Below are 13878 nucleotides of genomic sequence, written 5' to 3'. Positions count from 1 at the left end.
CACCAGCTTCAGCAGTTTCTCACATGATCAGCCACCAGCGCTGTATGTGATGTCTCCATGGTTGTTTAATTTGTTTACAGATGGGGTTGTTAGGGGGGTGAATGCAAGAGTTTTGGATAGAGGGGTAAGTATGCAGTCTGTTGTGGATGAGAGAGCTTGGGAGGTGAGTCAGTTGTTGTTCGCTGATGATACATAAAATAAATATATATATAAATACACATTCATTACTTCAACATACTACCATCCCTTCCTTCAATATACACAACAGTTAATCACCTAAATCAGCTTCTAGGGTGATCCAGAGGGAGACTCCAGTGACTAAAATAATATAACTCATACTTAAACCCAATACACAGTAAGTGCAAGGATACATCTTGTGCTCTGGTAGCTTGGCTTTTCTTCGGCTTCACCGGACATTGGTCCTAGTCTGGCCAAAATCTTTCCTTCACTCTTAAAACATAGTCAGGTAAATTTGGAAATGTAATGAGTATGGTAACAAAAGGAGAGCCATCATAACACCACATGATTTTAAAGAGGAAGGCAAAAACTGTGCCGTCCACCTCACAAAGGTCTTATTTCATCAGGAATGGTTTCTTACCAAGGAAATTGGAGACAGATGCCAGGTCTTTCCATACAATATCATTCACTTCCTGCTCGCTATGCCTTTCAATGCATTGAGCCCAACATGCAATATTGTAATTCTGTCTCATAAATAGTTTCATCTTCAGGTGTTGGAAGAAAGAAGCACTTAGCATATTTTTGAGCAGCTATTTGCAGTTGTCAATCTGGAAATGCCAACACCTGTAGACCCCAGCAGAGGTGTTCATCCACCAAGATGTAGAAAGCTCTGGCCAGTGCATTCTGCTCTTCCGTCAGTTTGCTGCTGAAGTCCTTTTTGTACTGCCTCCACAGACATTCCATTACCAGCTGAGAGTCCCCTATCTCCTACCCATTGAGGGTGATCCAGGGACATTTCCCTTTTAGTCCAAAAGGCTCTGTGAAGTCCAGCTTATAGATCTTTGTGAGGCGGAGATAGGTCTCAAGCTTCATGACAAAAGGAGAGAGGTGAAGCGTGAGGCGGCCCCGAGGTAAGCAGTGCAAAATCACCATATAGATTTTTTTTTATTATACTTTGTCGCTGTCTCCCACATTAGTGAGGTAGTGCAAGTAAACAGACGAAAGAATGGGCCCAACCCACCCACATACAAATGTATATACATACACATCCACATGCACAGAGATATACATATATATATATACATGTACATAAATCATACTTGCTGCCTTTATTCATTCACGTCGCCACCCCGCCACATATGAAATGACACCCCCTCCTCCCGCACATGCACGAGGTAGCGCAAGGAAAAGACAAAAATGCCACATTTCTTCAGACTCAGTATCTAGCTGTCATGTATAATGCACCGAACCCACGGCTCCCTTTCCACATCCAGGTCCCACAAAACTTTCCATGGTTTACTCCAGACGCTTCACATGCCCTGGTTCAATTCATTGACAGCACGTTGACCCCAGTATACCATATCATTCCAATTCACTTTATTCCTTGCACGCCTTTCACCCTCCTGCATGTTCAGGCCACGATCACTCAAAATCTTTTTCACTGCATCCACCTCCAATTTGGTCTCCCACTTCTCCGCGTTCCCTCCACCCCGACACATATATCCTCTTTGTCAATCTTTCCCCACTCATTCACTCCATATGACCAAACCACTTCAATACACCCTCTTCTGCTTTCTTAACCACACATCTCTCTTGCCATTTCATTACTTTTACGATCAAATCACCTCACACCACATACTGTCCTCAAACATCTCATTTCTAACACATCCACCCTCCTCAGCACAACCCTATCTACAGCCCATGCCTCGCAACCATATGACATTGTTGGAACCACCATTTCTTCAAACAAGAACGAGGGAATGAGAAGTGGGAGACTAAATTGGAGGTGGAAAGATGGAGTGAAAAAGATTTTGAGTGATCAGGGCCTGAACATGCAGGAGGGTGAAAGGTGTGCAAGGATTAGAGTGAATTGGAACGATGTGGTATACCGGGGTCGACGTGCTGTCAATGGATTGAACCAGGGCATGTGAAGCGTCTGGGGTAAACCATGGAAAGTTCTGTGGGGCCTGGATGTGGAAAGGGAGCTGTGGTTTCGGTGCATTATTACATGACAGTTAGAGACAGAGTGTGAACAAATGTGGCCTTTGTTGTCCTTTCCTAGCGCTACCTCACGCACATGAGGTGGCGTGTGCCTGCCTTTCGTGGACCCTACTGCCCCGAAAGCTGGCAAAGGTCTTCCCACATACCTATACATTTCAACATATACATATATATACAAACACAGACATATACATATATACACATGCACATAATTCATACTTGCTGCCTTGATTCATTCTTATCGCCACCCCACCACATATGAAATAACAACCCCCTCGTTATTTCATATGTGGTGGGGTGGCGATAAGAATGAATCAAGGCAGCAAGTATGAATTATGTGCATGTGTATATATGTATATGTCTGTGTTTGTATATATATGTATATGTTGAAATGTATAGGTATGTGGGAAGACCTTTGCCAGCTTTCGGAGCAGTATGGTCCACGAAAGGCAGGCACACGCTAACTCCTTTCACCAGGAGTTGGCAACACATCACATTCTGTCCAAGGCTTGATGGTCTGACGAGGAGGTGGAGCTCCTCGCCAGGGCTGAGGCCAAGATGGCAGCTGGTCCCTCACTGGTTGCCGGACAAGGCTTGAATGAGCAGTTGTGGGAGATTGTCCCATCTAGGATGGTCGAAGCGATCAAAGGCCTCCGACGCAAGGCGTTGCACAAGACCAGGGTTCAGGAACTAACCTCAAACATCAACCTCCTCCGGGAAACTGGTGAAGGTGAGGTGATGGATGGTGTGTCAAGTGAGAGGCGTGTCCATCCACATTGAGAAACCACACGCGAGTGGCACCTCAGAGGAAGCGTCACGTGTGTGCCGACTCCAGTGGGAGAGTCCTGCAGGAGATGAGGGGGAGGATACTACCCTCAAAGGAGGGAGACCCACTGCCTCTGGCCTGCTGGGGACGGCTCCCACGGTTTTAACTGTCCCAGCTGTTCCGCGGGTCCCCCAATCCCAATCAACTGCTTCCTTTGTGGCGGAGACTGTCACATACCTTGACACATTATAACCTAGCCCCACAACTCCATCGTGGGGTGAGGACATCCTAAATGTTGCCCTAAACCACTTGCATAAGGGTGACACCTTGCCATGATTAGGGTAGCTGCAGAGCACACCATACATATGATGAGCTCCTGTGGTTCACCCAAAGACCACCGGAATCATGGTGAAGATGGACCTAGGCAGTCGATGAACTCTGGCATTGTACGCCACGCTGAGGAGGTTCCTTTGCGTGGAAATTGCCTTAGACGGGAACAATACTGGAAAGTACAGAGGCTTTATTGTGAGAATAAGTCTTTGGCTGCTAGACTGGTTCTCAAAGGCGACTGGGAGGTATCGCCAACTTCGGTTGGGCTGGAACGCCTCGACCCCTTTTGGGGGGCTCTCTTCTCTCAACCATCTGATCCGGACGAACGTGCCATTACCGATTGTGACCAAGAAAATGGACAACTAGCAGAGGTTGTCACCGTAGGTGAGGTAGCACATCACCTCAAAGCCACTCGAACTTCTGCCCCTGGTCCTGATGGGATGTCGACTTGTTTGCTGAAGTCCATTCCTCCGAGGATCTTAGCCAAAAAGTTTAACCTGTGGCTAGCTATGTCTGCATTGCCAGAACCACTAAAGGCAAATCATACGGTGCTGATACCAAAAGTACCTAACCCAACTGAACCCAAGGACTACAGGCCAATTACCATCTCTTGTCTGCTCCACAAGATACTGAGCAGCCACATCTCGAGCCTCGTCCAGATCAATGAAGCTCAAAAGGCATTCATCCCTATGGACGGATGCCTTGAGAACCTCAGGATCTTGGATGCGATCGTTGGTTGTGCGCGGGCACACGCCCACGGTGTGCACTTGGCATTCCTCAACATGGCCAAAGCACTCAATAGTGTTAATCATAGCACTATCAAGCGGGCCATGTCGCGGAAGGGCATTCCTGCCCTCGTCAGGGAATATATCATGTCAACGTATGACTGAGCCTTCACACACATCGAAGGTAGCAACGAGATGTTGGGGAGAATAAACATAACACATGGAGTCAAGCAGGGTGACCCACTATCACCTATTCTCTTTAACCTTGTGATTGACGAGGGAATTGCAAGGGTAAAGGAGACTGGTGTAGGGGTTGGGTTAGGAGACCAGAAGGTTTCAACATTGGCATTTGCCAATGATTTGGTCCTGGTTGTGCAGATGCCCACTGGCTTACAACAGGCAATTGACGTGATGGCGGAGACCCTCGTGGGGGGTGGGCTTCAAGTTAACCCTGGGAAATGTCGTACCTTCAGCATGGAGGTCGACGGCAAATGCAAGATTTGGTATGTCAATAAGAACTGGACATTCCAAGTCTTGGGTAGCGCTGTCGGATCCATGAGTGCTGAGGACGATTACAAGTACCTTGGCATCCTTGTCGGAGTAGGAGGCCGGCAAAAGTCCTACGGTGCCCTGCTAGAAGAGGGGCTCCATAACATCACCAGAGCCCCTCTAAAACCTCAACAACAGATTGTGTTGCTTGTGGGACATCTGGTGCCTAAGCTCATGCATCGCTTGGTGTTGGGGAGGTTTATAAGACACAACTAGCACGCATAGACAGGCAGGTGCAAGTGGCGGTTCACTGCTGGCTCCACCTAGCCCATGACATGCCTTGCGCATACTTCCACTCGGCGGCAGGAGATGGTGGGCTGGGTATACCAGACTTTGTCTCGACTGTCCAGCTGAGTAAACAAGGCAGGTTCGAGAAGTTACTCACCTTGACCGACCCGGTGATTCAGGTGGCTGTCTGGGAGCCTGCAGTGATGAGGAAGCTGCAGCGCTGGACTGGACCCGCGTGCACTGCTGGTCGGCAGGCAGGGAACAAACTCGAACACCATCACGCTTGGAGGGCCAATCTGGTCAGCATTGTTGACGGTGTGGGTCTCGCTCCATCTGCTGCCCTGCCTCAGGTCAGCAGATGGGTGAATAGTGGGAACTGTTTCCTGTCTGGTTCTGACTATGTGAAGGCCATCCAAGTGAGGATTGGCGCTTTGCCCACCCCTGCCAGAGCGTCCAGAGGCCAGCCCGAGATCAACGGCCTCTGTGACACCTGTCAGAAATCGGGTACGCCCGGACACATCTCACAGATGTGCCCTCGTACCCATGGCGGGAGAATGAAGAGGCATGACAACATCAGTGCCTATTTGGCCAGATGACTGAGACAGAGGGGTTACGAGGTGTCCTGCGAGCCGCGCATTCCGATTGTGGGGTCCTTTAGATCGCCGGTCATTGTGGCTTCCAAAGGCATGGAGGCCTTTATAATAGATACACAGGTCTCTGGGGTCCATTCCGCCCTTTCAGCTGCATATCAACACAAGTGCAACTATTATGGCACCTCGGAAGTCCTACAGGGCGTACGGGACTTTACCGGTAAAGGCACCGTGCATGTGACATCTGCCACATTGAATTGGCGTGGTGCGTGGTGCCAAGAAAGTGCGAGTGCTCTCAGAGGGTTAGGGTTGACGTACCAGGACCTTGAGGTGTGCACTGTCAAAGCCCTAACCTGGACCCACTCCTTTCACAGGATGTGGTCCAAGAGCACAGGTTAACAATTGGAGCCTGCCTTGTACATCTGGTGTCAGGCCTATGGGTTGGTGAAGGTCACCTACCCCTTTGTGTGCTTGGGGTGTGCGGGATTAGGCTGTTCTCCCGTGGCTCCAAGGGCAGGTACCAGTTCCTGAGGTCGGGTTGTCGGACGGACAGTGGACGCCTTGGCGGGGTTGCCCATTGCTTCCATGCGACAGGCTGCACTGGAAGGTGAGCGGTGCTGGAAGTCACTGTGTGTTCAGTCAGTAGGTAAGGTATGTTTCGAACCATCATCTGACTGCCAGCTCTCAACTTACTTCTGTCTGTGCTATCAGCAATCTGATCTTTAAATCTTCCCCTTACTGTGCCCATACACTCCTTCCCTAAATTAACAACTTCTTTCACTATCAACATGTAGTTAGGTCGCCTACCGAGAAACACCCCTGCTGTAGTTTTAAAATTACAAAAAAAAAAAAGAATGCACAGTCGAAGTAGTAGATAGACTCTCCTGCACATCCCATCACTAACTGGGAATCTATGAAGAAAAATTCTAACAGTGTCAGCACCAGCAACCCATCTCAGTGTGCTGTAGGCTACACTTAGAGAAGGATGTCCATTCTTTATTCATCCTGGCGGGTACTCATACTTTAGGAATTTCATTTTGAAGTGCTGTATCTCTTCCACCTTTGCTCTTACCTTTCTATGGAGAAAGCTTCAATTTCCATCTGAAAGCAAGAAAATGTGGTTACACTTAAAACTTCTAGGTGCAATGGGTGTTCAGAATGCATTATCAGGCAGCTGCTTGCCAGTGCTTGTGGCCTCTCTACCAGCTTCATCCCACCACCAAAAAAAGACTTCTAGATAAAACCTCATGTGATGAGAAGTATTGAAGCAACCCTCCACTTCAGCGGCTAAACTCAACAAAAGCATTCCAAAGCTTATTGGAAACATCTCTTGAAGAACCATCCAACCTCACTTGGAGAAGGGAGAAGGACGTTCACATTCCCCAAGCATACCCCTGCTTACAAATGAAACTGAAATGCAAACAACTCCCATTTGCAAAGAAAAAAAGGACTGGAGAGAACAACAGTGGAGTAAGGTGATGTTTCCCAACGAAAGTTACTTCAAGTGTGTGCAATTGAGATGGGGAGGGTGAGGAAGTCAAGAGCACCAGCTAGTATGATTCTCATTTCTCAGTGAAGACAATGAAACACTCAGACTGTGATGCTTTGGAGTGCTTTCATGGTGCAATTGATAAGACAGATTTGTACTTCTTACCTAAAAACACAGTGAATGGAGAGCAGTATATCACAGTGCCACGGGACCATCTGCATGAGGTTGATAAGTGTGGTCACTTTATGCACGACAGTGCTTCCTGCCATAAGGCTAGAAAGTTGATGAAAAATACTCAACTGCTGGAGTTGCCTGGGAACTCCCTAGACCTTACCCCAATCAAGAACTGCTGCAACCAGATGAAAGTAAAGTTTGCTTCCAGCAAAACAACTAAAAATGCCAAATGAAAGTCACTCTCTCCAAGGATTTCTCACACAAATTCTCCAAAGGAAACACCTGACCTACACACTCTCTACCTCCAATATACCCCTCTAATTCAAATGTTCACTTTTGTCTCGCTTGCTTTTATATAAGGGCATATACATGCACTCTGACAATCATTACACACCTCATTTTGAGCCATACAAATGTCAAACAGCCTCACTACCCAATCAAGATCATTGTCATTTCCTTTCTTGGGAACCTCAATTTGTATGAATTAATTAACAAGAAAACCTAAGAGACAAAAAGGCAGATATAAGACACTTTGGGTGGATGACAACAACAAAGAGAACACGAAAAACAACTCCACAAGAGAATAAAGAAAGTCTTACCTGTTCCTTGGTCAGGATGCCGTAGGAGAACCTCAGGAGCTCTAAAACCTGGGGTGCCAGCTCGAGGTGCCACTTGATTACTCCTGCCAACACACACACCACATAATCTTGCACTTCCATAACAATGGCAGGAGACTGGTTTCAACACACTACCAGATCGAGTTTGAACCTACAAGACAATTAAGAGAGAGGTTTCTTTATTCATTAGAGGTTTCACATTTTTCTAAATATCTTCTTGCAATTAAAGCAAATAGCATGGGTGTCATTTGTGCAAGAACTTTATCTAGCAGCAATTTCAACAAAAGCTGCAAACAGTGATCCTTTACTGTAAACAGTTTAAAGCGAAAGTAGCATGATCATAATGTATGTTTAGTTTCACTGCATTAACATTTAAGTAGGATAAGTTTTGTAGCACATAATAGATTCTGTGAGGTACACAGAGTATCAGCTGCTGATAACAATAATAATAATATGGCTTGTAAGAAGTAAATATCCAGCTAAATATTTGTGCAAGCTGAGCAACACCTCTAAAAAATATATTTATGCACCGAGTTTCACGGCCACATGCCAAGCCTATGAGGTGGCTGAGGCTGTAATGCAGGATTATTTCTCCACAGTCAGTCATCTTCCAACCATGCTAATAAGAGTAAATTTTCATGAGTCTTCTAGAAAGGAGTCTGAGCTGCTTTTAACTAGATCTAGAGGACCCAGCAGATGTTCCTGAATTATCTGATAGTTATGATATCATTCGATTGTGTGGAGAGTGATTTCTTGACATATTAATGATTCCTTAAAGTTAATACAAGGAGGGGAGGATTTCTGGCCCCCCGCTCCCGTCCCCTCTAGTCGCTTTCTACGACACGCGAGGAATACGTGGGAAGTATTCTTTCACCCCTATCCCCAGGGATAATATACATATATATATATACATATACACACACACACACACACACACACACACACACGTACACACACACACACACAAACACATACATATATATACATATGAAAAATGTAAGAAACAATTTAGAAAACTGAAACTTCTAGCTTGAAATGAATGAAAAAAATGAATGTCACATAATGGTTCAACCTCTGGCTATGGAAAAAAGGAAATGTATAATTTATTTACACAAACGTCAATAGCAGTTCTCATCAATTTAACCACTGTATCAATAGTATTCCTGGTAAATTATATGGGAGGGTATTAATTGAGAGGGTGAAGGCATGTACAGAGCATCAGATTGGGGAAGAGCAGTGTGGTTTCAGAAGTGGTAGAGGATGTGTGGATCAGGTGTTTGCTTTGAAGAATGTATGTGAGAAATACTTAGAAAAGCAAATGGATTTGTATGTAGCATTTATGGATCTGGAGAAGGCATATGATAGAGTTGATAGAGATGCTCTGTGGAAGGTATTAAGAATATATGGTGTGGGAGGAAAGTTGTTAGAAGCAGTGAAAAGTTTTTATCGAGGATGTAAGGCATGTGTACGTGTAGGAATAGAGGAAAGTGATTGGTTCTCAGTGAATGTAGGTTTGCGGCAGGGGTGTGTGATGTCTCCATGGTTGTTTAATTTGTTTATGGATGGGGTTGTTAGGGAGGTAAATGCAAGAGTTTTGGAAAGAGGGGCAAGTATGAAGTCTGTTGGGGATGAGAGAGCTTGGGAAGTGAGTCAGTTGTTGTTCGCTGATGACACAGCGCTGGTGGCTGATTCATGTGTGAAACTGCAGAAGCTGGTGACTGAGTTTGGTAAAGTGTGTGGAAGAAGAAAGTTAAGAGTAAATGTGAATAAGAGCAAGGTTATTAGGTACAGTAGGGTTGAGGGTCAAGTCAATTGGGAGGTGAGTTTGAATGGAGAAAAACTGGAGGAAGTTAAGTGTTTTAGATATCTGGGAGTGGATCTGGCAGCGGATGGAACCATGGAAGCGGAAGTGGATTATAGGGTGGGGGAGGGGGCGAAAATTCTGGGGGCCTTGAAGAATGTGTGGAAGTCGAGAACATTATCTCGGAAAGCAAAAATGGGTATGTTTGAAGGAATAGTGGTTCCAACAATGTTGTATGGTTGCGAGGCGTGGGCTATAGATAGAGTTGTGCGCAGGAGGATGGATGTGCTGGAAATGAGATGTTTGAGGACAATGTGTGGTGTGAGGTGGTTTGATCGAGTGAGTAGCGAAAGGGTAAGAGAGATGTGTGGAAATAAAAAGAGCGTGGTTGAGAGAGCAGAAGAGGGTGTTTTGAAGTGGTTTGGGCACATGGAGAGGATGAGTGAGGAAAGATTGACCAAGAGGATATATGTGTCGGAGGTGGAGGGAACAAGGAGAAGAGGGAGACCAAATTGGAGGTGGAAAGATGGAGTGAAAAAGATTTTGTGTGATCGGGGCCTGAACATGCAGGAGGGTGAAAGGAGGGCAAGGAATAGAGTGAATTGGAGCGATGTGGTATACTGGGGCTGACGTGCTGTCAGTGGATTGAATCAAGGCATGTGAAGCGTCTGGGGTAAACCATGGAAAGCTGTGTAGGTATGTATATTTGCGTGTGTGGACGTATGTATATACATGTGTATGGGGGGGGGGTTGGGCCATTTCTTTCGTCTGTTTCCTTGTGCTACCTCGCAAACGCGGGAGACAGCGACAAAGTATAAAAAAAAAAAAAAAATTAATGATTCCTCTAGCATTGACACTTGACCAAGATGAGGCAGGAGAAGGTTTTCTTGTAAAAGTGGAGATGGTGCTGCCACTGCAGTGAGACTGGGTGAGAGTATATGAAACAAGGGAAATGGAAGAGGATAGAAAAATGTGACAAGCAAAAGGTAAGATATGATCATATAACAAAGGCTAGTAAATAAATAGAATGTGGATGTTGCTGAAAGGGAAAGGGAAATGTAAGGATGGTAGCTGCTCCTGAGTGTAGCAAAGCCTTAGAGCTACAAGAGCCTCTGGAACCTGAGGATATATAGTAAGGTGCCTTTATGATATGAACAAACTTTTATATGGTTTGCCCGTACCTAGACTGAGCCAGGCAAGTGGGATTACATTGGGTTCATGAATGATATGATGCAAATTTAATGACATTACAGATCTATCAATCTATATATCTGTATCTCTGACACCTGTTCCCTCTGGGAACTCCAATCCCAGTCCTAACATGCCTCCCTCAAGTATTGCCCATGTCACAGGTGGTCTTCCTCTCACACTAACCCTTTTAACTGTAGTATCATACATGCTCCTTGTAAATTCCCAGTCTTGCATTCTTTCCATATGCCCAGATCACCTCAAAATTATTATGTTTCACCCATTCTGCTCCACAATTCATTTCCTTTGCATTCCCTCCCATACCATATCTCTTATACACTCTTTCATTTCTTTCTTCTTTCCATCTAGTCACACCGCATGCCCTTCTCAAATAGCTCATTTCCACCTCTGTGATGCGTTACATGTCCATGTTTCAGCTGCATAGGTCAAGGTTGGGAGGACCATGCTGTCCCCTGATCCTTCTACCTTGTGCTGCTCTCTCCCTTATCTTTCCTTCCATATCACTAAACTTATCCCAGACAGCTTCTAAATACTGAAAGTCTCTAACTTCTTCCAGTCTTTCTCCCCCTATATATGCAGATATTTACCGTGACTTTGCTGCCAGTGAGAGGGAGGACCCAGGTAGTAGAGTAATGGCCATTCCCATGACCCCTGCAAATTTAAGGCGTAATCCTCTTACTACACCTTATTGTGTGACACTGCTACCAGCGAGAGGGAGGGTTTAGGTGGTAGTGTATTGGCCCCTCCCAATACCCCAGCTAACTCAAGGAATATCACGTCCCCTACCCCTGAAGCAACCCATTTGGTAGTAGGTATGTAGACAACAGCCATCCAAGATGGTACTACCGTCCTGACTGAGGAGCGTTAAAGTGGTGCCCAAAACCATCTTACGCTCTCCATGTCAGGATTGCTTGTCTTTCTGTCTCATCAAAATGGGACTACCAGGTTAGTCCTACCATCTCCTTTCAAGCACCATACACCTACTCAAACCTTGCCAATTTTTTTCACATAAGTATTCTTGCTAACTCCTGTCCACTTAAACATTCTAAAGCATTATCATCACAGAGTCCAACAAATCTATAGCCCCCTAGTCCCTGGCATTATGGGGTGCTAAGAATCTGAGTTTCTGCCTGAGTCTATTGCCAATGAGAGGGAGGGCTCAAGCAGTAGTAATACTGGCCCCTCCCATGAACTTTCCCTATCTGTTAAACCCTTCTCTTTTTCTATTCACTATACCAACACTCATGGTCTTTTTACTAATCTCTCCTCTGTTGAACACCATCTGTCTACTACCTCTCCTAATATCTTACTTCTCTCTGAGAAACCATTCTCTAAAGATTTTCTTGCTAATCCCATTTCATATCCAAACTATAATCTCCACTCACAATTTCAGTTCAAAGGTGGTGTTTGAGCTTATTCCAACATTAACACACCTGTTGCATGCCTCAAGGACCCTGAGTCCCCAAACTCTGATGTTATGTGCCTCAAGATCTGTCTCCCAACTACCACACTTCCTCTGTTTTGCCTATTTTCCTCCTAATTCTACAAATTTCATATCTTTCTTCAACTATCTAAACTCCTGCCATAAGACTGTGATATCCTCTCACCTGCAAGCCGAGATCCTCTCCCTCAGGGATTTCAACATTCACTGAAGAGAACAGTTGAATTCCTCCCATACAGATAGTGGAGGGATTGAATCCCTCATGTTCTCCATTCTCAATGATTTAGAGCAAGTTATCCCCCACCCTACTCATATTCCTAACCCATGTGATCACTCTCCTAATATTCTGGATTTGTTTTTCACCTTGAGTCCATCCTGCTGTAAATACAAAATCTTGCCTGCAATTGTTCATCTGATCACACCCTTATAAATGTATTTTAATGGCACCTCCCCTCTAGCAGCCCTTTCTAAGCATACATACTGGCACCTTAACAAAGAAGACTGTAATAACTTATATGAAATCTTTTCTGATTTTCCTTGTGTACATTACTGTCTCTTGTGTGAATATGCTTCATCTCTGCCAAATACATAGCAGAGGTTATTCTTGCAAGAATGGAAACATTTATTCCCTCTTCCTCCAAGATGACCTCTTCATCCAATACATGGTTCTACCGTTTCTGTTCTCAGGCCATTCAGGCAAGGGATCAGGCATATTGGGCTTGGAACAAGTGTCCCTCCTTGAGCTCCTATTCAGCTTTTATCACTGCCAGTAATCACTGCAAGCACATTATCTGAGGCGAAGTGTTCCTTTATTCAAAAGAAGTGTGATAACCTCTCATCATCCAATGATATGTCTTTCTGGCCTTTAGCTATGGGCATCTCGAACAACTTCTGTTGCTTTACCTTTCCTTAACTTTTCCGTTCTGGCAGTACTATTGCTGTCTCTGCCATAGGCAAAGCAACTCTCTTTGGTTCCTGTTTCTCCTCTAACTCCACTTTGGATGACTTTAAAATTCATCCACCACCTGATGCTCCTTTTATTAATCCTATGCCCCTTCCCATAATCTCTTTTTGGACCGTCCGAAAAGCTCTTCTTTCTCTGGACACAAGCAAGGATTATGGTCCTGATGGCATCCATTCCTGTGTACTGAAAGAGTGTGCCTCAAAACTTGAACCTGTGCTTGCTCATCAGTCCCATTTCTGTATAAATACCAAAACTTTTTCTTCTCTCTAAAAGCGTACATTGACACAACCCACCACTAAAAAAGGGTGGCTATTCTGACCCCTCTAACTATTGTCCTATTGCTTTGATATCTACCATTTCCAAAGTCTTTGAATCCCTTCTCAACTCCCATATCCAACTTTTCTCTCTGATCACAAGTATGGCTTCTTTAAGATGAGATCCTCTGGTGACAAACTTTCCTATCTACTAATATCTGGTCATCAACCCTGAAAAATTTTGGGGTTATGTGTAGTTGCCCTTGACATATCCAAAGCTTTTGACACGGTGTGGCATTGGGGTCTCACCTCTAAGCTCCCCTCTTCTCGCTCCTTCATATACAGCTTCCTCTCCAACCGATCTAGCCTCCCCCTTTTCTCCAACAACAGTGGTGCTCCTCAAGGTTCTGTCTTGTCCCCTACACTTTTTCTCTATTTTTCTCAACAAATTCCTCTCCTCAACAAATAATCAAATGCACTCATTTGCCAATGACCCAACACTGTATTCATCCACATCCTTCAATTCTGCTCCTTCCTCTCTCGCTCAATCTGCATCTCGTCTT

At 45.1% G+C, this 13878-nt stretch overlaps 1 protein-coding gene and 1 pseudogene across 2 annotated transcripts in view; both read right to left on the bottom strand.

Annotated features, from left to right (window-relative positions):
• LOC139750365 (uncharacterized) overlaps window positions 1-13878 on the bottom strand; it is a 105523-nt gene that overhangs the window by 70752 nt on the left and 20893 nt on the right. For both annotated transcript variants that reach the window (XM_071665078.1, XM_071665077.1), the window contains exon 3: window positions 7629-7797. In XM_071665078.1, the coding sequence (XP_071521179.1) occupies window positions 7629-7797 (169 nt within the window). The remainder of the gene's footprint in view (window positions 1-7628; window positions 7798-13878) is intronic.
• On the bottom strand, window positions 282-1437 carry LOC139750146 (uncharacterized; annotated as a pseudogene).

The sequence above is a fragment of the Panulirus ornatus genome, chromosome 9 (genome assembly GCF_036320965.1).
Source record: "Panulirus ornatus isolate Po-2019 chromosome 9, ASM3632096v1, whole genome shotgun sequence".
Classification (NCBI taxonomy): Eukaryota; Metazoa; Arthropoda; class Malacostraca; order Decapoda; family Palinuridae; genus Panulirus; species Panulirus ornatus.
Note: the sequence above shows the minus strand (reverse complement) of the source record. Positions and strands in the feature narration are given on the sequence as shown.